General features: G+C 51.8%; 1 protein-coding gene across 1 annotated transcript in view; it reads left to right on the forward strand.

The window, feature by feature from the left end:
- CLPB (caseinolytic mitochondrial matrix peptidase chaperone subunit B) overlaps window positions 1-22,039 on the forward strand; it is an 81,565-nt gene that overhangs the window by 16,067 nt on the left and 43,459 nt on the right. Inside the window, exons 3-5 of the mRNA XM_040571828.1 lie at window positions 488-574; window positions 13,293-13,396; window positions 17,419-17,547. Of these exons, the coding sequence (XP_040427762.1) occupies window positions 488-574; window positions 13,293-13,396; window positions 17,419-17,547 (320 nt within the window). The remainder of the gene's footprint in view (window positions 1-487; window positions 575-13,292; window positions 13,397-17,418; window positions 17,548-22,039) is intronic.

Raw genomic sequence — 22,039 nt, forward strand, 5'->3', positions numbered from 1 at the left:
TTTGATGCCTCTTAGCTTTTGAGTTTGTTTCGTTTGTTCTCTTGTTGTGAATGAGAAGTGCAAAACATCTCCTACTGGCACGTGTTTTGGAGATCTCCTGAGCTTCTTCTGAAATCCTTACGGTTGCAACGCTGGCTGACGATTCAAACATGTCATTAGATTGTAGGTTAATCAGCTTCTCTCTCCGTCATGCTGCTGGTTGGGTCTTTGGGTGCTAGGCTGAACAGAAGAAGGAAATGAGGAAAAAAGAAATCAAGGCAGCTGGCACTGGGCCATTTGAAAGGACAGCACTTGGTGTCACCTACCAGTCTGTCTGAGTTTCGTAGCCGCTGAGAAGTTGGATTGAACTGACTTCATGGTGGGTCTTCGAGGCTGCCCTGGAACGGGTGCCTGCCAAGTGGAACACTCTGTGTCGTGTCATTAGCTCCGGTGTGCTCGGGGCGCTGTCTCTGCTCCTCCTTCCTGACCCTGTCTCCCTCCTGCCCAGGTTATTGCTGGAAGGCACGGACGTCAACGCGAGGCACAGGCTTGGCTGGACTGCTCTCATGGTGGCGGCTATCAACAGAAATTCCAGGTACGTTTGTCTCAGCGCTCGCCATCACCTGGGGGGTCAGTTCCTTCCGTAGCTGCCTCCCCGTTTGATAAGGTCATGCTGAGCTCCGCAGAGAGTCTCTGTAAAGTTTGGGCGGTTTGGGGCGCGTTGTGCAGCTGGACCCGAGGGAGCTTTTCGCTCCTTGTTGCCCCGTGCATTGTGTGACAGATGGAGGGCGGCTGCTCTGCAGTCTGAGAGGTGACCGCTGAGCTGACAGTGCCATTCCACGGCAGCACGCCACTTTTGGCACCTGATGAGTCTGTAGCCCCGGGATGTTACTCGGCAGGTAGTTTAACGCCAGACATCAGCCAGGGGCTCAAATAGCTGCGTAAGAGCAGCCGCGTCCCTCCTAGCTTGCGGGGCCTTTGCTGGGTCTTTCATGCTAGGCCTTTATGAAGCAAAAAGGCTGAACGCTGTGCCCTCCCTCCTTAGTTCCCATGATGATCGCTGTGGCTTCTTGTAACCTTTTAAAGGCACTCTTAAATATATTCAGTCTACAACTAAATTCAATTAGTTTTTTATTTAAAGAAAAAAGAGAAAGAGAAATCCAATTTTAGAAAACGTGGGACAGGCGGGAGAATGAGCTTTGATGTTACACCCTCTCAGGGATGCTTTACTTAGTCACAAGTTCATAAGCAAAAAAGCCTAATTACTTGGGAAAACACAGGATTAAAGCAGGGCACAAAGGCCGAATATCCGCTCTCGGGCGACATGATTCGAATCCGTGTGCCGAGTTCGTGTGTGGTGCAAACTTTGATGTGTGCTATGACAAGCTGAAAGTCGTGACCTCCTCGGGGAGCTCCTTAAGACGGGCACAGAGGCGGGGGCTTGGGACTGTTTGTTTAACTTTGATGTCCGAGCAGCAACGGGCCCCGTTGTTTGCCCGTCCGCAGAGGGACGGGCTTCGGAGCCTCCCACCTCTGCCGGAGGACAATGGTCAGCAATGGAGTGTGACGACTGTTGACCATTCCAAGTGACTGGTGGACCAGAACAGGGCTTCCCGAGTTGCAAAGGCTAAGAGGAGACGGGGAGAAAGGCCGTTCACGGTACAGTAATTGCCTAAAATCAGGTAGAAATGCTAATGAAAACATCGAGGCAGCACCAGGCGTTCGGCACCCAGCCTGGTCCCTGGCTACGGGCTGGCAGAGCAACAGCAGTGCGTCGTATTGGGGATCTGGCAGGAGAGCAGCGCTGGCCGTGGGGCGTGAATTGTGTTTATTTTCCCCACATTTTGGATGAATATTGGCTTTAACTGAAAATCAGAAGTCCTTGAGTATCTGAAGCTTGGTAGGACTCGTCTCTGACAATATACTGACAGAGTAATTAGATACTTCACGGAGGCAAACATTAATGCCGGCCCGCCAAGCTTACTCCTGGTGTAACAACTCTGTTGCTACCTCTGGGGTGATGCCAGACATGTTTTCAGCCCTCCGTACTGCTGCTGGCTTTGTAACGTCCCCAGTGGGGTCCCGCTGCTGGCTGGGAAGTGTAGCGAGCTGGAACACGACGCCCAGTGTTCGCAGTTCCCTCCAAATCGTTTGCTCGCAGATGTAGTCCGCAGGCTGACCTTTTTAACCTGGGCCCGCCAGAGCCGGGCGTTGTGCGTGCGGTCGGATGTGGGAGTGGAGAAAGCCGAGCGTGGGGAGCTGATGGCTTTGGCTCAGTAGCACAGGTTTGCCCGCAGAATTTTAAATACTTCGCTTTTCCCTTCCAAACGCAGTGCCTGCTGGTGCTCTGGGTCTCTCACAGTCCTTTTCTACACATTCGGCTGGGGACTGGTCTGAGTACGACTTACTCCACTCTGCAGAAGGATGCAGAACTTTTTTTTTTTAGAATGTGGTCCCATCGTAAAGAGCGATAATCTGAAATGGGTCTGTCCAGCCGCAGCAGCTGACCGTGGGTCACAAGTTGTTAGGACTTTCGGTTCTCAGCTCGTCAGTCAGAAAGCCTCTGGGGGGGGTGAGCTGGGTCTTTGGCTCGGACGTCAGCAGAGAGGTCACCGGTGGCTCGGAGGTGCTCAAGATGCAGCCGCTGAGCAAGGGTCTGTACCTTTAGCTTGCGAGAAGTACAAGGTCGTTCAATTTTGCTTCACCGGCTTGCTCTGCGAGCGCTTCTTTTTTAATGTTGTTGCTTCCTGAGCGAGCCACCCAGCGTGGCTTCAGGGGGCCGTGACGCCGGTAGCTGAAATGAGTGTTTTCGTGTTAGAGCCACTAAGAGAAAGTAAGCCTTCAGCCCCAAATTGCTGTCTTTCCCAAGTCGTTTTTCAGAGTAGAACTATGGTTTCAAGTCTCTGCTGTGCTGCTGGAGATTTCCGTGACCTGTCCTTTAGCTTCGTAATGTTTCCCAATTTTCACAGCCCTCACTCTTCCAATTAGACAGCTACAGTCCATATGTTTAATTTAATTTCAGAGGCACTGCATTAATGATCCCTGTCAGCTGCCATCAGCTACAAGATGAAATCCCAGGTGCCAGCAGGGATCTTTGGGGTCTGTCTTTCCTTTTTTCAACGAAACAATGATCATTCTCCTCCTCTTGAAAATTTCCTGTGTCCAAAACATCCCAAGGCAGTGAGTAGCGATCCTGGTGGGTTGCCACTGGAGGTTTGCGTTTCTGCTGCTAGGTTTCAAGGGTGCGTAGCTGGGAAGGAGCAGAGTCCGGGCTTGACGTCGTGCTGAAGTGGAGCCTTTCCCATGGAATCCCAAAGCGCCCCTGATCCTCCTGGATTTAGTCTCGTAGCACTGCGTGCGCTGGGAGAAGTGCTGGTACTTGCGGCAGCGTGAGGTCCAGGCAGAGGTGCCGTGTCCCCGCTGCCTGTGCACCGGGGGATCGGTCACCTTCTGCGGGTGGGGATCGTTCTAGCACCAGCACCGGGCACTTTGCTCTGCTGAGTGGGGCAGGGCGGGCGGTATGCATGCTGCAGGGCGTGCTCTCGGCACTTCAAGGCCTCAGCAGTGCCTCGGGAGAGTGTGGCTCAGTGCTGACATCCCTGCTTGGACTGGGTCAGCCTCAGCAGCACGTTTTGTAGAAAATGTGGACATGTGAACAAGAAGAATTAGGTGTGTGATCTACCGGAGAGGGACTGGGCTACCGCGATGTCTGGGATCCACTCGGTCTCTGCTGGGTGGCTTGGGGGAGTTATTTCTTTTCTACTGGCCTTTAAATGCTGTATGTGTCTTTGTATGCCACTGGGGCTCTCTCTTGCACTACGAATTCCCAGGGCCACAGCGCACAGTGCCAGTCGTAGTTCAAGCCCCCAAACATTGCTGAGATGCCAGTTACAAAAATAAAGGGAGGCTGCTAATGACTGCAGTATGGCGTCTGACTTTGCTGTTAGATGATATACATTTAGATGAGATAATTTAGATTATATAAAATAATGTAGGTGATATAAAAATATTGTAGAATGAATTGTGTTCCGTTTTTTGTTCTCTTAATAAGTGTGTTTCCTTGTTCTAGACCTTTCCTGAAGCGTGGATAGATCGACTTCGTGGTTGCTCTGTATAAGTGAGCAGGGGCCCCACTCCAAATCCCTCGGCTCTGTGATAAGACAGCTTGTAACCGGGTTGAGATAGAGACAGATCAGCTGTGACCACGTTTACACAGGCAAAGGAGGGTTTCTGCTGTAATTCCTGTTGCTGGGGGAGCCTTAGCGTAGCTAAGGATGCAGTGGTGCTGGTTTTAGTCTAACCGTAACGACGTGTAGCTGCCACTTCTTGCATTCTGCAGTGCTGTCTTACAGCCGTGCGTCCCTGCTAAGGCCTGAAGAGTAACCCAGGTGGGTGGCCGTGCACATGTACACACACACACACGCACCTTACTTTTCGTGTAAATTTTCCTTTTGGAGTTGCTCCTAGTCTGTTTGCTCTTTAGTATTTGTGAAAGCCCCTTCTTCCGAATCTCAAGACCTATTTTAAAACGGTTTCTTAATTCTCATGGAAAGACATCCATGCTAAGAGGCAGGATTTATGGTCTGTGTGAAAAACACTGCTAGGGGCTTTCTTCTTTTGGCTGTACCTGTTAGCTTTGCACATTTAACGTATTTATAGTAATTAAGCTTTAATTAAATGCTCGCTGAGAGCTTTGTGGGTTTTGTACCTGCATTAAAATAAGCTTTCATAAATAAAATAAAACAAAGCAGTTAGTACCTCAGCAGGCTAAGTACCTCTGCGCTTACAGTCCAGTGACCTGCAGACCGGGTGAAGTTACCGGCTCAGAAATGCGTTTGGGGTCAGGCTCCGTTGTGCACCTCAGGAGAACACGAGCACGCTTTGATCCGTGCCAGCAGAAGTGGCAGTGACAATGCCATGTGTCTCCTATCCTGTTACCGTCTCTCTGTAGCCAGTTCAAAGAATTGTGGGCACTGCTGTTATGTCATGTCTTGCCTTTCTCTTCCGAATACAGCTACTCCGGCTTGTGTTGTTCCATCGGAAGGTGAAATAGTGGGTCACCCCTCAGCCCCTCATGCAGTAGAGGTTCTGCAGACGGGTGCTGCAGAGGGGGAAACTAAGGCACAGAGCGGCTTGGAAGCTTCCAGCCCCGGTGGGATGAGATCAGGTAGTTCTAATCAAACGCACGTTGTTCTGCTTCTGTCCATCACCACTGATGCAACCAGCACGCACCAGTGCCCTGGGGTGGGGAAGCAGTCAGCATGATTTTAGGGCTCCCAGAGCTTTAGGCAGAGCTGGCCATATACATGGCGGAGCTATAGGCGTAACTCCGGGGCGGGGAGGAGGGCACGGCTGTACGGGGGCTGCCTCGGAGCCGTCCAAGCCCTGCATAGCGAGGTAACGGGTTTCTCAGCAGCACCAGTGCCCACGTTTTACAGCGGGGGGAGAGAACACAAAACGACTTGGCTGCGGCTGGCCCTCTGTCACAGCGAGGTCTCTGCTCCAGGGGGTGTTTGCTAGGACAAGGTGCAGCTCTGGGGGAGCGCGGGTGGGAGTGAGGCAGATAGCTGCCTGCCGTGAGGGAGTTTGCGTGTGTTTTCTCAGGTTAAGCACACACGTCCTCTTCTTTCCAGCTTCCCTTTTTCCTCTTTGCTGATATGTAACTGCAGGGCTTCTGGCCATCTCCCTGCGCCCTTTTTCACATACCCATCTTGTTTTACACATAAATGAGCCCTTCAGTCTTGCACTAAGTGCCTTGAGCAGCTGTGCAGAGATCTTATCGAGATGCCCTCAGCGAGTGCAGGGAAAGCAGGAGGAGGGACAGGAACAGAATTCAGCTCCACCTAAAGAGCGTTTCTTTATTTAAACAGATGCTTTCTGTTGGAAGCTCGTCCCCAGCTCCCTTTCCCATGGGTGTCCTTCAGTACAGACCCCTTTGTGTTCTCTTAAAGCAGCAGGGGACAACCTCAGTGCTTTGTGCTGCTGAATCATCCCTTCCCTGTGCTTTTCAGTGAGTCTTGCTCGTTCATCCAGGTCACAGTGTAAGCTCCCACCCTCGCCTCCCAGATGTACATGTTCTTGTTTCATCAGGGGCTTTAGCCTCTGGTTCCTCCCTTAGCTGTTCCAATATCCTCTCCTCTCCCCTATTTTCTTTTTGCAGCTTTGGCTTCTTGCACACCCTTTTCTCCTTGTGCCTCCATCTTCAGGTCTGGATCTTTTCTCCTTTCCACGCCTTTCCTTCTCAACACCTTCCTGCCAAGGACTCAGAGGGCAATGACCAAAGACAAGTGACTCCTCTCTGTGCCTCAGCAATCCTTTTCCTTCCCTGTCTTTCTACGTAGATGACGGAGCTGGGGGCCAGAGGCTCTCACGAGGAACCAGAACCAGCAGTGCCTGGCCAGCCTAGCCCCTTCCCTTGCCTCGCCCTCCTCCACCTCTCCGTACAGAGAGGAACTGGGGAGAGGCTCTCCCTCTGTGCTGGCGTGGATCGCTGGCTCTTGAAGGCTGGGACGTGTGCCTCTTCCACACGTACCTAGACTGCATTGAAGGTGCTGTACAGATGTTTTATATTGGTAATAACAGTACATCATGCATAGTAATATTCTGGTGGGTATGTTCCAAGACTTACAGTGAAGGGTGCCCTATCGGAGCTGCTTTCTGTCTATAGGCAATGACGTGATTAACTGCTGCAGCCTTGTCACCTATATTAGGTACATACATCTGTTCTGTATGATTTTTTCACTCCTTTCACTTCAGGCAGCTATTTTAGAGCTGTCTGCAGCAGAGCTGGCAAGATATCTGGATGCCTTTGGAAGCGCACGTGGCCGTTAGTGTTGTCTGTCAAAGAGCTGAGTTGTTACACGTGGTTTCCTTCCGTGAGGATGCTGCATTTTGGGGGCTTGCTCCTGTAAACCGAGGCATCGTGTTTGAGCGAATCCCCCTCTGGGTCCTGTTGCAGAGCTCTTGGAGGAACAGCGTCCACTCGGCCATGGCTGCGTTGTGCCTCCCACCCAAGGACAGGCCAAGGCAGCTGTTCCCCACACCACCACTCCTACCGCCCCAGCAGCATCCCCACCTGAGATTCCCGTGAGCGACGCCCTGGTTTCTGATAAGTTGGGTGGCTGTAACCCAGCTGCAGTCAGGCCAGGCACGGCAGGGTGCTGGTACAGTCACAGCAGAAAAAAAACTCGCCTCTCCCTCCTCGCTCCCCTCTTCCCAGGGATGTGCTGCATCCAGCGTCCGGGAGGTGAGGCACACTCAGACGCTGCCAGCAGGTTCCTGCACCTCACCAAGCCACAGAAACACCTGTGTGCAAACAGCGGCTCCCCCCGGACCTCCTGCCCCTGCTGAGTTTTGCAGAGTTAAGACATCGCCACACAAGGGCTCTTCTTTGTGTCCAGGCAGGACCTGGGGCTCCCACCAGAGCTCGGGGCAGCCGCATATCAAAACGCATCAAGGTTTTCGCATTGTGCTGCTAACTCACGGTCATGGGGATCACCGGGCTTCGTGCTTCACCAACCCCAGCTGCCGGCGGGTTGGTCCGGGCGCTGCGCCTCTCCTGACGCAGCCCCAGCCACGTCCAGCCACCTCGTCATTGATTTCCCCACCCCCTGCATTGTATGGATGTATTTATTTATTTAACAATATGTTGGTCCAGCCATTAAAAGCAGAAAGCACTTTCTCCGATCGATTGAACTGCCCAGCGAACTTCAGCTAAGCGCTGCCCTCTGAGTCACCAGCAGGGTCAGTGTGGATTTATATTCGCGCTGATGAATAGGCGCTGCCTCTAATCGAATGAAAACTTGATCAGCAAATTAAAACTCGGCTTGTTGAGGCTGTTGAGCACAGGTGACTTATGGAGGGGCCTAGGCCAGCTCTAGGCTGTGTCCCTCTCTGGGTATCTGATGTGGAGAGTTTTCCGCCCCGACACCTGTGCCGAGAGAAATTAAACGGGAGGAATATTGACCGGGGACTCCTCCACTGAAAAGCCACCCCTTTATTAATACCCAGTAGCTGAGCTAGCACAGAAGAGAAGGATGCCTTCTGTAGCACTTTGACCAGAGCCTCGCAGTGCTTCAGAGAGCTTCCTTAATCCCCGGAGTTGCCTTTTGACCCGGGAAGCAGCTACACCTCTTCCCCCTGGGAAACTGGGATTTTTAACCAGATTTAACTGGGATTTTTTAACCAGAGACTAGATTGCTGGAGCGTGCTTTGTTAGTGCCTTCTGATTTTTGTAAGTCCTTTGCTTATTCCAATTCACACGCTTTACGCCGAGGAGCGCGGTTACTCTGCATTTTGATTCCGCTGTTACCTTTCCTAAAGGCTAATTTGCTTAAGCGTCCCATTACCTGCAAATTGGATGGGTACGATCAATATTTGTGATTCCAGGAAGGGCTGGCTGCTGCAGAAGTGCCTGGAGGGGACGACACGTCCCAAAAGCAGGAGGTTAGATTGGAAGACGGTTGGACAGGGAGGCTGGATGTACAGCACGGTGTTATTGGGCCAGTGAGTCCCTTTCACTTCCTGCTTACAGAGCTGGATCCCAGAGCCTGAAAAAAGAGCTGGCAGCGGGGGCCAGGGTTTTGGAACGCCAAATTTTGCCAGTAAGAGATCGTATCAGTGCTTATTAAACTTGAGCCGCCCAGCTGTCTTAAGAGCCCAGGAAATGTTCCTTATCTCTGCTTTATAGATGGGGGGAAATGGTGAAAAGGGCCCTTAATAGAGAGAGCTGAGCAGTTCAGACACCATAACCTCCTGCCTGCACATTTAGACTGCCGAGCAGCTAGCACACGTGGTACTCTGCTAAACTTTTCATGAAAGGTTGTTGTCCAGAGAGCAATGCTGAAGGTATATGCTACGAATGAAGAGGAAAGGGCTTCCTGAGAGTCACCAGAAGCACATGAAGGTGATATCTGATGAAGTGCCTGGGAAGAACATTCATCTCAAGGTAGTCGCTAAGAACAGGACAGGAAGACAGATGAAGTTACCTAGGAAATTACAAGTCATTGTGTGTTTCATATGACTCATTTGGTACCCGTATCTCACCCCTGGGCTGCGAGGTTGTGGATTAAAGTCCTACACTGGGACTTGGGATCATTTCTCTTAAAATGAAGAAGAGGCACGGACCTTAAAACATATCATAGCCTGTCAGCTAAAATGGGAGTGGAGGGATCTCTTTGGTGGTGACAGCCATGAGGCCTGGGTCCGAGAGGGGAGGTCTGTCCATATCAGAACCTGTGCTGCGAAGGACTTGAAGGATCAGAATGGCTTTCTGGAGCTGAAGCTACCCCAGAGGTGCTGTGCCAGATGCAAGGGCTTCACAGTAAGTCGCCTGCTGGGGCAGAACGATCAAAGGCTTACCTGAGGTAGATTGCACTCGTGATGGCTTGCTGCTCAGTAGCTAGGCTCCCGCCTGAGACTCTGCAGGAGGAGGCTGTGATCAGAAGCGGTGGTGAGATCTTTACCCTGCTGTGAAGCTCAGCAATGAGGTTCCCGGGCACCCACCTTGTCTCAGCTCTGCAGTGTGCTCTGGCGCACCAGCACGGTGTGTTGGGTGGAACCTGCAGTCCCGTTGCACCTGGGGCCACTCACTGTTTAGATGTCCATCCCTAGGAGCATGGAGGTCCTCAACAACGAAACCGCGGGGGAACAGGGCAGTGCCTGCCCCACTGTTCTCCATCCTGTACCTTCTGCTTCCCACAGGGACTGCCTCTTCCAGATCTCCAGTGCACTTCTCTCGCATCACGTACTGGGTGACCAGCACCCAGTACTGGAGTTGCAGGATGTCTCCAGAGTAATCCAGCACTGCATCTTCCAGAAGGACTGTGAATGACCTGTGCTAGAGTTCCTCCAGCTAGAAAGCCTGTCTGTGACACCTTCATTTCTCCTGTTTTGTAGCTGTGGACAAATGGCACACCTCCTACCCAGCATCACCAGCCTGGCACCAAGAACAGGATTGAGGGGCCTCTGAGGGCCTACGTAGTGACCAGGGGTGGAAGAGCCTGGGGAGCTGTTCTGGACAACGAAGGCTACACACTTGGGCTCACTTGGCTGTACTTGTGGCCAGAGCTCTCTCTTGCTTTCCATTTTGTGCAGCCATAGAAGTTAGCAGTAAAGGTCAGGCAGTGCCCCTTTGCCTGAGGCTACGTCAGATCGGTGAAGGACGGATGGGTCTGGAGCTAGGTGTGTGCCGAAAAGCCCTTGTGAGAGGTGCTGAAGGACTTGTAGGATAAGTTTTGTTCCCCATGCCTTACTGATGCTCCTAAGGTGGTCCAGAAGGACCTACAGGCTTGTTGTGTGTGGAGAGACAGCACTCCCACATCAGGTGTCCTTACTGTGGTGGCATTTGGGAGCAAAGCAGCAGAGCAGGGGAGACGTTTTTCCTGAATGCGGTGGGGGAGATTTGTTGTCCCTTGCAGCAAATCGTTCTGAGAGGACTGAGGATGAGACAAAAAGGTTCTGACTAGGTGGGACTGTGCTGAAGATAGTAGATAGTCTCACACGGTGATGCTTGCACCAGGAACAACACTGCTGAATGAACGGGAAGAGAAGTCAGGCTGTCTGGAGAGATCCAGCTGGCAGAGGACAAGCACATCTCTTACACAAGGACACAGAGGACAAGCACATCTCTTATACAAGGCTTCGTGTCCTCCGCTGCTGATATCCGAAAGTAGGGGAGATGATCTCCCCTCAGTGCCAGTAGGTATCTGCCAGTCAGGTGTCTAACTCGATCATGGGTGCACAATTCAAAGTATTTGAGAACATCTTCAGCGTCACGTGCTCCTGACTACACTGAATTGTGAATTAATGTAGTTAACTAAGTCCGCAGTCCAAGAGACAGCTGGAGCGACTGGAGAGAGTCCAGAGAAGGGCCGTGAGGTGGTGAAGAGACAGGAGCACCTCTGCTGTGGCGAGAGGCTGAGAGAGCTGGGACGTCTTGTTGGAGGCCGGTTAAAAGCGAAGTACCCCAGGGGTTAATACTGGGTGCAGTCCTGTTTAACGTCTTCAGTAATGGTCTTGGACGGTGGGGCACAGTGCTCCTCAGTGCATTCACCGGTAACACAGAGCTGGGATGGTGCCGGGCACAGCAGAGGGCCCCGGGCAGGAGGGCGAGGTGGCTGAGAGGAACCTCGAGGGGTGCAGCAAGGAGAGCTGCAGAGTCCTGGCCGTGGGGGGGGAGCAGCCCCAGCCCATCCCGGGGAGAGCCCAGCAGGGCCCCGAGGTGCGGGAGGGCCTGGAGCACCTCTGCCGTGAGGAGAGGCTGCGAGAGCTGGGGCTGCTCGGCCCGGAGAGGAGGAGGCTCCGGGGGAGCTCCCCCGCGGCTGCCGGGGCCTGCGGGGAGCTGCGCAGAGGCCGGAGCCGGGCTCTCGCCAGGGGTGCCCAGGGCCAGGAGCAGAGGCCCCGGGCCCAGCCTGGAGCCCGGGAGGCGCCCTCTGGGCCCCAGGCAGCACTGCTGTGCCGGGCGGGTGCCGGAGCCCTGGCACGGGCTGCCCGGAGAGGGGCTGGGGGCTCCTCCGCGGGGTCTCCAGCAGTCGCCGGGACGTGGGGCTGGGCGAGCGGCTCCGCGGGGCCCTGCTGGGCTGCGGGGCTGGGATTAACAATCGCTGTTTGAAGATTAAGATGTAGTGCGTCTCAACCTAAATATTTTAGAAGTAAGGACGTTGTTGATGTATGAATATAAACGAACTCAGTGTGATCACAGAGGTGTATGTCAGGAGGGTCTCCTGGCTTCCAGCGTGGGGCTTTATTCCCCAGAAGTAACTTTGTACATGGTGAAGTGTTGCAGTGCCGGGTAGGAGTTTGCCTCAGTTGTACCATGTTCAAAGAACAGAATAACCAGCTTTTATTCCGTTAATGCATTTATGGGGTAAACGGGAGAGAAGCTTAAGTTAAATTCTAAATGTGACTTGACAAGAGGCAGCCTGCAGATACGTGTCAGTCAGGCTGCGGTGCACGTCGCACAGAGCCGCTGTCAGCCCGTGAGCCATGTCACCGGTGATGAATGCTAACTCACATCTTACTGTCTAGTTGTCATGGGAAGCTTGAACCCTGGAAAAAAAAATTAAAAATTAACTGGCTTCAAGCCGCTTTCGGAGGTGGTGAGAAATCTAATTCTTGCCTGTTGATTGTTTGGGTTCAGAAGCAGACACGGAGGACTTCCACACCAAGCTCCTTAGCCTGTGTGTCTCGTGCTGATCTGTCGTAGCGTGTTGGTAACGTTACAGCTCTGGAGACCAAAAGCCTCAGCTTTTGGATAGTTGGAGGATAGTTGGAGTACGAAATATGCTGCTTGTGTTGCCATGCTGGTCAGCCCTAGGAGGATCTGCCTCTCCGCCGGGCACTACAGCTACAATATGCAGTAATTGGAAGTCCTCTACAAATTCAGAGATTAAATCTCTTTCAGAAGTCCTGGCAGCTGCTGAGCTGGGTTGCAGATGATCAGGCTGTCTTCAGCGGTGATCTCATACAAATTGGCTCTCAAAGACAGGTTTCAGTGAACTTCGTGCAGGAGTTGAATGCTTTTCTTCCAGAACCCTGTATAAGTAATGCAATTGAAATCTGCTTTTGAAATGCTGAGTTGGGTGCTTCCTCCTGGGAGGGCAGAAGAAAGCAAGGACTAGCTCTATGTCACATCCAACGTGGATGCAAGAGCTGCCTTTATAGGGGTGGCTTCCATCAGCTGTCCAGGTGTAGAGGGACCGCTCAAGTGAGAGCTATAAATTGTAGAGCAGAGACCTTGGGCGTGAATAGGCCCCTTTCAGACCCTTACCTCTTGTCGTGCTTCATACTGAAATGCTATACGCTTGTATTGTAGGATGGCACCTTTAGTAATGGAGACTTTACTGTCACGATTGCCTCCCAAAAGCAAAAGTAAGAGCACAAGCTAGTTTTACTTCCCTTGCCTTGAAGAGTGTTGTAAGAATCCGCTTTGTAGCCAAGCTCTGGCTCTGACTGTGCAGCTGCTGTGGCCGTGAACAGTTTCCACCACTGATCCAGACTTAAAAAGTTACAGGGCTGTAACTGCCTCCCACGATGGACCCACGTTCTGTGCAGGTCTTCTTGGGACGGCTGTGTTTCTCACCGCATGTCGCCCTACAGTCACCCCTGCCTCAAGTGCCTCCCCCATCTCGCTGTTTTCAGAACGTGCTGGTGGTTTATTTGTTGAAATGTTCAGTAATGGTTGGTTTAACTTCCCCCCGCTAGCTGGGATTGTTTGAGGGTGGCTTTCTGAGCCCTGTCTCCTTTCTCAGACTCTGATGGATTCTGATCACTCATGTTGTACCTCTGCCTTACTCTTCTGTGATTTGTAACAGCATGGTGAAGATCCTGCTTGCAGCTAATGCAGATCCAAACCTCGGAGATGAATTCAGCAGCGTGTATGAGACTGCCAAGGAAAAAGGCCTCCATTCTTTAGAAGGTAATACTGTTCCTGTTCAGCTACCTGCGCTTGTTTTTGAGGTCCCCAAAATTTCATTTTCTGTCTTTGAAATGGAAATTTGACCTCTTTTTTTTCAGCTTCTATTTAAATGCAGAGTTACTGGTGATGTGTGGGTGGGTGTGTGTCTGAAGGTGAGAGAAAACAGTATGTAGTTGATCATGAGAAGCAATTCTTCAGTATCCTAGAGGTAACTTTTTTATATATAGCCGGAACACAGTACAAGGTTGTAGGTAGGAGCACCATCCCATCGACACACACGCAGCCACTTCCTGGGGAAGGGCAGCGTATTCCACTACTGGACTTAGACTTACGTCTTACAAATAGATATGAAATGAAGGAAGACTTGTCCGATTGAAATAAAGCTGAATGATGCTGACCTGCGTGCAAGTACTGTGGCCGGTTTTTGGCCGTGTTAATGCTGGCTTTCCTCCCTTGTCTTTGGACTCATCCCTTTAGTCCTCAGACTAAACCAAGGAATTTTTCTGCGGTGTCATTTGATCTTGTTACGATTTTTCCTGGCCCATGTCTCAAGTTCCAGTCTCACCCTAACGTCATCCCCGTTGCTGGGAAGCTGAGGCAGACTGGACCCCGCTAACATGTCACCAGCTGTTACCTTCCTGGTTCTGGAGGCATCTTCCCCACCCAAACGCTGAGCTGACCCGCCGTCCTCAGCTCTGGGGCGGCAGACATGGCACGTGAATTCTCATGTACAGCGTCTCCAGGTCGCTTCTGGCCAGCTTGTCAGAGCTCAGCCCGCGCTGGGACTCCTCAGGGCCCGGAGTCTCCAGACTGACTGCTGGTTGTGTGCTCTCACCTTCTGCCTCGAAGTCAAACCTTTTCCTGATCAGTGTAAGGAGGAAATTTGGGGAAGCCGCCACGTAGATTCTCCAGGGTGCGTGTTTGCCCCGTCTAGTTTGCAAAGCCAAAATCGCACGGTGACAGCGTCCGTTGGTCTGTCTGAGCTTTTTGCCTCACTGCTAAGAGCTGAAAGCTCTCGGAAAAGTCTAACGAAGGTGTAATATTTGAACCCTTCATAAAACACAGGTTGAGTTAAGAAGATGAATCAGCGAGGGGACAGTTTTGACGGGGCGTTATTTTATTTTTAAAAGCTCTCTGCTCTCATCCCTCACTGTAACCCACCCGTGCTATAGACCTGCTCCTTGATGGAAGTAAGAACACACATATATCAGATTGCTGTAGCAGTGAATGCAAAATGTATGAAACAACATTAAAAAATGAACAATGGAATGCCAATACATAATGCATGTACATAGACTTTATTTAAGGCAAAGTATATCAACCAATAAAGTTAATTGTTTTTGTCTGCATTCATCCCTCTCTAATGTTATATATTTTTGGGGTGAAGAAAAGATAAGGCCACTCAGTAAGAAGTTGCATTAATTCTTTGCTTGACATGTTTTATTAAAAAGAATAAATTCTGTTGCATTTTAAAAAAGAGAGGGAGAGAGAGAAACTGCCTTTGTTTTTTATTTTTTTTACCCATTTACATATTTCGTGTATAAATATTTTTTCATAAAAACATCCAAATCGAGAGGGTATGCTCCACAAACACTGCACAAAATATATTACAGACATTTATATGGATGGCAGGAAGGGAGACAGAGGGCTGAAAATTTCCAGGCACCCAGTGATTGATGGTAGACGAGGCTTCCCCTGACGCTTTATTGAGTTTCCGATGATTATCTCTCTCTGAGACATTTTTTACAGATGACGGCCGAGCTGTCACAACGGACCATGGGGGAAAAAAAACCAACAATAATAACACTTTAATCTCTTTACTGCACTGCTCCCTAGTATCTCAGATTCATCTTCCCTGACGCACGCAGTTCATTATCCTGCTCCTCCCTGGGTAGGAAATGACGACAAATAAATAAATATACATACTCGCCCAGTACGCTTGGAGAAAACACCCAGGAAAGGAAAGGAGCCAGGGCATTAATTGATCTTCCTGGAGGTACTGCGGTTCATTAGCGGAGATGCTGGGCTAGAGCAGCATCAGGCATTCGTTGCAGTGCTTTCTGTACTGAACTTATCAAATCTTCTGGAAACCTGTCAGGAGTTCTTCAGAGGGAACGTGGAGGCTGCGGTGCAGGACATCCACGGTCTGTGTCTGTTTGCCTTACTGGTGCAGAGCATTGGGTGCCCAGAGCTCCTCACAGACAAACTCCCTGAACGTGGGCTTCCTCAGGTTTAGTTGTCAAAGCCCACAGCCCTGAGCCGCTCGTCCATAAAACAGCCAGCGAGGGTGGGAGATGTGGGAGATGGATCTTCGCTCCCCTGAGGCATGGGGATGGTGTTCGCTGTGGGCTCTTGATTGTACCGTGGAATACTTGAGCTCTTTGGTGGCTTTGCCTCTCCATCCTGGCCAGGCTTGAGATGAGGCTTCCCTCGGCTGTGCTGAATGCTCTCGGGAGTGATGTGAAGGTGCCTTTGTGCCTGGAAGTCCCCTTCTGCTAGTCAGCAGGCTGGCATTGGCATTTCCTTCAGTCCCTAAAACGAGATGCAGATGTGCGGTATGTACCCGGGGACGGGCTGGACCTGCGCGTGGCAGAGAAGCGATGCGCTTCAGGGTTACCTTGCAGGAGCCCGCAGCCTGCCTGGTGACAGCTCAGCCGCTCTGCCACTGTACCTCGGTTTGATTTAACGTATTCCCTGATCTTCCAACTTCCCAGTCCAAATTCCGCTTTGGTGTTGCACCTGATGTGGAGGAATTAGCAGTTCGGTGCGGCTGTCTCACCACCCAGCCCTTATCCTGCCCTCGGAGTGCCTCGTCCCAGCTTCACTCAGCCTGCCAGCGCAAGTGGCTGGCCGCTCCCTATCGCAGGGTATCCTCGCGCACTGGCATTCAGTAGAACAGGGCTCAAAGGAAGGAAAAAACACATAATTAATCAGCTTTAGGAAGTGTCAGCTTCTGTTCGAAGAGACATCACAGTTCCTAGGTCTGACTTCACAAAACCTGCCAGGGCTCGGTGTAATTGCATTTGAGTAGGGGATTCCAGGCTTTCTAACGAGTTGTAAAATGTATCGTTATGAATCATTCCCATCCTGGTAGTGCCTAGGAGCACACCTCACGCAGCCCACTGCACCGGTGGCTGAAGAAACAGAATAAAAACTCCTGGTCCCAAGGAGCAGACGGTTTCAGTACCTGACCAAAGACAGCAAGCAAATGGACAGGAGCAAGGGTTAAGCTGGGCATCGTGCTCTGGCACTCTAACCCTTATTACTTGTCAGTTAGCAAAGGAAGCATTTTTAGAAGAGTTCCTGCTTTTAGATGTCTGCTTCTTGACGTTTTTGAGAAGCGTGGAGTGCGGGAGGCAGCTCCTGGTGGAGGTGAGCATAAGAGCTGTGTGATAAGGGGAGCCCACCAGGACTTTGAGGACACCCCGGGGCACTCCCAGCTGACTGCTGTCTCGAGGACATGTAGCTCTGTCGTCTCTCGGCCTCTCTCTCTCTCTTCTCTTGGTTTTGGTGGGTTTTGGTGTCCTGTGCTCCTGGCCTTAAAGAGCTGCGGGCTGCTGGGGGAGGAGGGTGGTGCAGAGGAAGCACCGAGCGGTTCGTTCTCTTCCTTCTCACGGAAGAAGGGAAATAAAAGGCAGAAGTCTCTGCGTGCTCCTTTGTGCTGAATCCTGATTTCACTTGAAGCCACAGAAGGTGCGGAGAGGCCGGGGCTGGGACAGTGCTGAGGTTTTCTCTCTGGCTTTCTCCAACCACCTCCTCCCCAGCGTGAGGGGAGTGGGAAGGCAGCAACCGGACTTGTAGATCCCCGTGTTGTCCTCCTCGGTGCTGCTGCCCCGGGCAGTGGGTAATAGCCACCAGAAACCCCCATGGGGTCCCGATTGTCTCCTGAAAAAGGTCTTTGGGCCCTTAACAAGCTTCCAGATCCTTGGTGGGTGATCCATGCTGCTAGCACGTTTTCAGACAGACAGTTCTTTACTTTGTCTCGCTTGGTGAGCTGAGCTTTCGTTCTTCTTCCCCTGCAGTCCTTGTGACCCGGGAGGACGAATTCAACAACCGCCTGAACATCAGAGCCAGTTTCAGGGGCTGCACGGCTCTGCACTACGCAGTGCTCGCTGATGACTACCTGACGGTCAAGCTGCTGCTGGATGGAGGTGAGTTGCGTGGCTCCAGCTGGCTCCTGGGCCAGGAGCCCTTTTGCTGGGGAGGCCTGGCCCACAGAATGCCAGGCCTAGACAAGATCCACACTCCTCCATATTCAGGGTTAGATACGATTTACTGTTTGCTTTAATCTCATTGTCTTTTAGTCTGTGTTCTTAGTCATCTCCAGCTTCTTTTCTCGTGTAGTGATGGTGGGCGTCCTCGTCTTAATCACCGAGTCTGCCATTTCTTCCCGTAATTCAATGGAAATGCATCCACCGGTCTCTCCGATTGGTATTTCGAACGTTTCCCCTTTCGCAGTTTGCCTTCTACCCGTCTGTCATAGCCCATATGTACCTGTACTGTACCTGTACCCTGTTTTACTGGGATATCTGCTCTGTAGGCAGCAAGGCTCTGGATGGATGCCAGTACCCATGTCAGGTGGCACAGGGACTCTTGGTGGTTTGGGCTTAGCAATGCAGAATCTGCAGAAATTAGCTTGTGCAGCTATTGGTCCTCTCTGTTAGAGCACAGAGTCCTTCTCATAAATCCTGCTTTAGTGTTCTCTCTTACATACTCGTGACTCTAGATACAGATCCAAAGAGAGGAAGATTCATGGATTATAGGATAGTTCAGGCTGGAAGGAGTCACGGGAGGTCTCTAGTCAAAGCCCCTGTCAAAGCCACACCAGGCTGCGCAGGGCTTCAGCCAGCTGGGTCCTGAGGACCTCCGAGGATGGACGTGGCACAGCCTCGCTGGGCAGCCTGTTGCGGTGCTAGACTGTCTTCATGGGGAGAAAGCTCATCAGCAAAAGTAGAGGAAAAGAAGAAGATGCTTTTAGCCAACAGAATAGAGATGTGCTACCATGACAACAGTTTTTTATATTTACCCTCCTGCTGATCTTTACCAGGATGACATTTGCTTCTTTGTTATGCTGCTGTCCAGAACCAGAGTCCGCTGCATGCGTACCTAGGTGTGCACGGTGCTGTTAAATTAGCTGCATCTGCCCGTCATGCACCTTGTTCTGCGGACCATGGAGCTAGTGAGTTCTGCTTTCCTCCAGATTTATGTCCTTCGTCCCTGCCATTCCTCCTACTACAACAATTTCAACTCCTCTCCTCCCTGTGGAGGCACCTAGGGCACCCCTGAGCAGCAAACAGCAGTGCCGTGGGTTGCACACAAGTGTGTGCTTGCTGACCAGCCAGCAGCCGTCTGCCAAGTGCAGCGTGTGAGAGCTGAATGCTGTCAGCCTGTCCCTGCAGTGGAGAGACTCTCTAGTGTCTCTCTAGCCAGATGCTGATTTCACAAACATTTTAGGAATGTCATGATCTCTCTGGTGTGGGCGTCTCAGGGGTTCGGGAGTGAACTCTCGGGAAGCAGGCAGGCAGATAATTGTGTGACATGTCCGCATAAGGCTCATTCCGTAAGAAAGCAACTAAAAAGATAATGGAAAGTATCATCCATGAAAAGTAAACATTCCCAGAAGAGATGAGGAAAAACTAATGTAGGAACATTGAACCTCGATACTCATCTGTATGTATGCTCGTTACCTTTCACAAATAGAAAAATAAGACGGGAAGTTTGGAATTCAATGCCACTGAATTCCACGGTTAACTCTGGGTCAGGATTTCTCTCTGGATACCAAAACCCCATTTCTTGGCCATGAATTAACCCCCCAAAATGAGGCACGGAAAGAAAACCTACTGCAAATGGATTTGACCTAGGTTCTTGAGGTTTGCTTGCAGAGAAGGGAGCTCAAAAAGCCGACAGCTGCTCTGGCGTCTGTGGGAGCGTGTGCTTGTGGTGCCTGGGAAGTCCTCAGACCAAAATATTGGCCTGCGTGCTGGTGCAGCGCATGTGGCTGGCACGGCCGACCTGCTCCGTGTTCGCAGCATGTGCAGACACCGCCTGAGCACTCGGTCTGACACTAAATCTGCACGGTCCCACCGCACGGAGCCACCGTCCACGGGCACCGGTGGGCAGGCAGCTCTGCCGGAGGAGCTGCTGCGACAGCACCGGGATGCCCGTGGGAGGAACGGGGTGGAATTCCCCCTCTCGTGATGGGTAAGCTGTGAGTTCACGGACCAGAAAGGGCCGTGGTGGTGGACGCAGCAGGCAAGGGAGGCTCTGGGGTTTTAGCAGAGAGGCAGCGTGGTCAAAGTGCTCGTCCCGGCAGTGCTGGGAGCAGATCTGGGCAGGGCGAGCCTGTGGCTCGTGGGGCTGGGGCGTCTCACACGTGACAGGCTGTGAATTTCGGCAGGGCTGTGTTCTCTCTAGAAACGCCTCAAATACAGGCGTGGACTAGCCACAAGGGCAGAGGAGCAGTCTTCTGTGAAGATGGTACAGCGCTTCGCAGCAGCAGGGATGTGTGTTGGCCACAGTGGTAAGGAGAGAAGACGATGGCAGAGCTGCCAGCAGGAGGCTGAGAGCTCTTCTTCGGTCTGTCGAGTTTGGGCTGGCAGCCACCTGCCTCGTACCGTCCGGGGAAGGGCTGGAAGAAGAGTTTTTCCAAAGATACCTGGGTGTTCTTTCTGCCTTTCAAAGCCTCCTTGCAAGATGGGTGTGTTACGAGCAGACTGAAAGCGATGAGGCAGCTGCTGGGTATCGGAAGCGTGGGTGAAATATGGGTGCAAGTAAGTGAAGTTAGTGAAGAATTTAAGCCATACTGGATAAATAATGGCAAGTAGCAAGTCCAGCTCATTTCTACATCTGTCCCCTGCTCAGCTGTCTGAGTGCCATGGCTGTGTGCAGGCCTCTTTTGATAGAGAGGACTGTTCTTTTGGTTTGAAAGCTGTTTCTGTTTGTGGGCTTCTGTGCTGGAGCCCCTGTCATCTCCATCAATGACCACTTCTGCTGCTCGATGCTCACAGAGAGTTCTTTGTTCGCGGCGGAGTGTCTCAGCTCAGAAGAACTCACTTGGATCTCAGAAGAAAAGCACACAACAATCTGCAGGATTGCGTTTGTTTGAGTTCAACTGAAGGGACTGAGTATAAAATCAGAGTAAAATACCGAATTTAGTCTGCCATAGCACTAAGGTTTGACGGTCCTCGTCGACATTCTGTACCTAATCCAGCCCCGTGGAAATTCTCCTGGACACAGATGCAAGATAGCCTACGCTAAGAGTGCATTTCCGAGTGAAAACCATCATCTTGCAAAGATACAAGCGTGTCCCAGTGCTTGGACACTGGGAAGAGCAGTCCGCAGACATGGTTCTCTGCTCGGTGCATGATGTGCAAGACCACACCGAAGTCCTTGTAGGATCCAAGGCTAACTTTGTCATGTTCTTCAGCTTAATCTGCCTTTGCCTGTCCGTGCACAACATCCATTTACCCTTGGCAGTCATAGTTATGCTGAAAACTTGTGATGATCTAAATCACAGCCGTGTCCCCTCTCTTGCCAGGTGAACTCCTGGGGGCTGGTGGTGCCGCACCGGCCTCTTCCCTCTCCTTTCAGTGAGTTCCGCAAGCAGAAGCGCGATTTCACGACCGGCGCGTGGCGCGACGCGAGGATTTCATTGCCTTGGCTCGGGGTGCTCCCCTCCTCCCAGCTCCGTGCGGTAACAAAGCCCCGGGCCGGCATTCTTGGTCGTGTAATCTGTGCTGAATACACGGCTGCGAGGCTGAAGGTCTCCGAGTGGAGATCGAACACCTTTCACAGTGTGCCTGCCGCAGGCCCTTTGTGAGGATAATTTCCCCGAGCGGTCTGCCATTGACATCTGAGAGTAGGATGTTTCCTGTTTGCTGACATGGAACAGGCTCCCCTCGCTCCCTCCTTTACACTTCCCTACACCTGCCTTTTTACTAAGTGTCCATTTACTCTCCCGAACACTTCCTTCGCTTGGTGCCCTGCCCTCGGGGCCAAAGCCATTAACTGCCCAGGCCCCTCTGTGCTGAAACAACCGCCCCGTTGTGCGGCACATTTTTAAGGGAAGCCCCGTGTGCCTCCCCCTCACCCCACCTCCCTGGCCTTTTGTGGCCTATTCAGCGACTCACTTGACCCCTCCAGGACCTTATCCCCTTGTGGTCAGCATGTGTGTGCCCAGCAGACCGCGAGACGAAGTCGCTGCTCTGTTGTCCTTCGGGGCAGTTGCTGGTGACATTTCACAGTCTCCTGACCTGAGCTGACACCATAAATATCAGTGTTTATGTGAAGGAGTGGGTGGGAGCTCACATCTACTGACTGCACCAGTTGCTGCTCCAGGCACGATCGATGCAGAGGGCTTTGTGTGCGCCGTGGAGGAAGGAAGGCAGGGTCTCCAGCTACTTGGTGATGGAAGCGTCTTGGTTTTAGAGGGAGCTTTTATAACGTCACCAATTAAATCTGCTACACGAAATAGCCCGTACTAAAAGGTTCACCTTCCTGCAGGCAACGGGGCAGCCGTGCCATAGAGCTCAGCCTTCCTCTGTCAGCCTTCTGAGTCCGATTCTGCTCCAGAACCTGTTGCCAAAAGGCAGGTAGCCAGAGTTGCCCAGGCAGGCACTGTTCAGATTTGTCTGAGAGCGCAGA

The sequence above is a fragment of the Cygnus olor genome, chromosome 1, assembly GCF_009769625.2.
Source record: "Cygnus olor isolate bCygOlo1 chromosome 1, bCygOlo1.pri.v2, whole genome shotgun sequence".
Lineage (NCBI taxonomy): Eukaryota > Metazoa > Chordata > Aves > Anseriformes > Anatidae > Cygnus > Cygnus olor.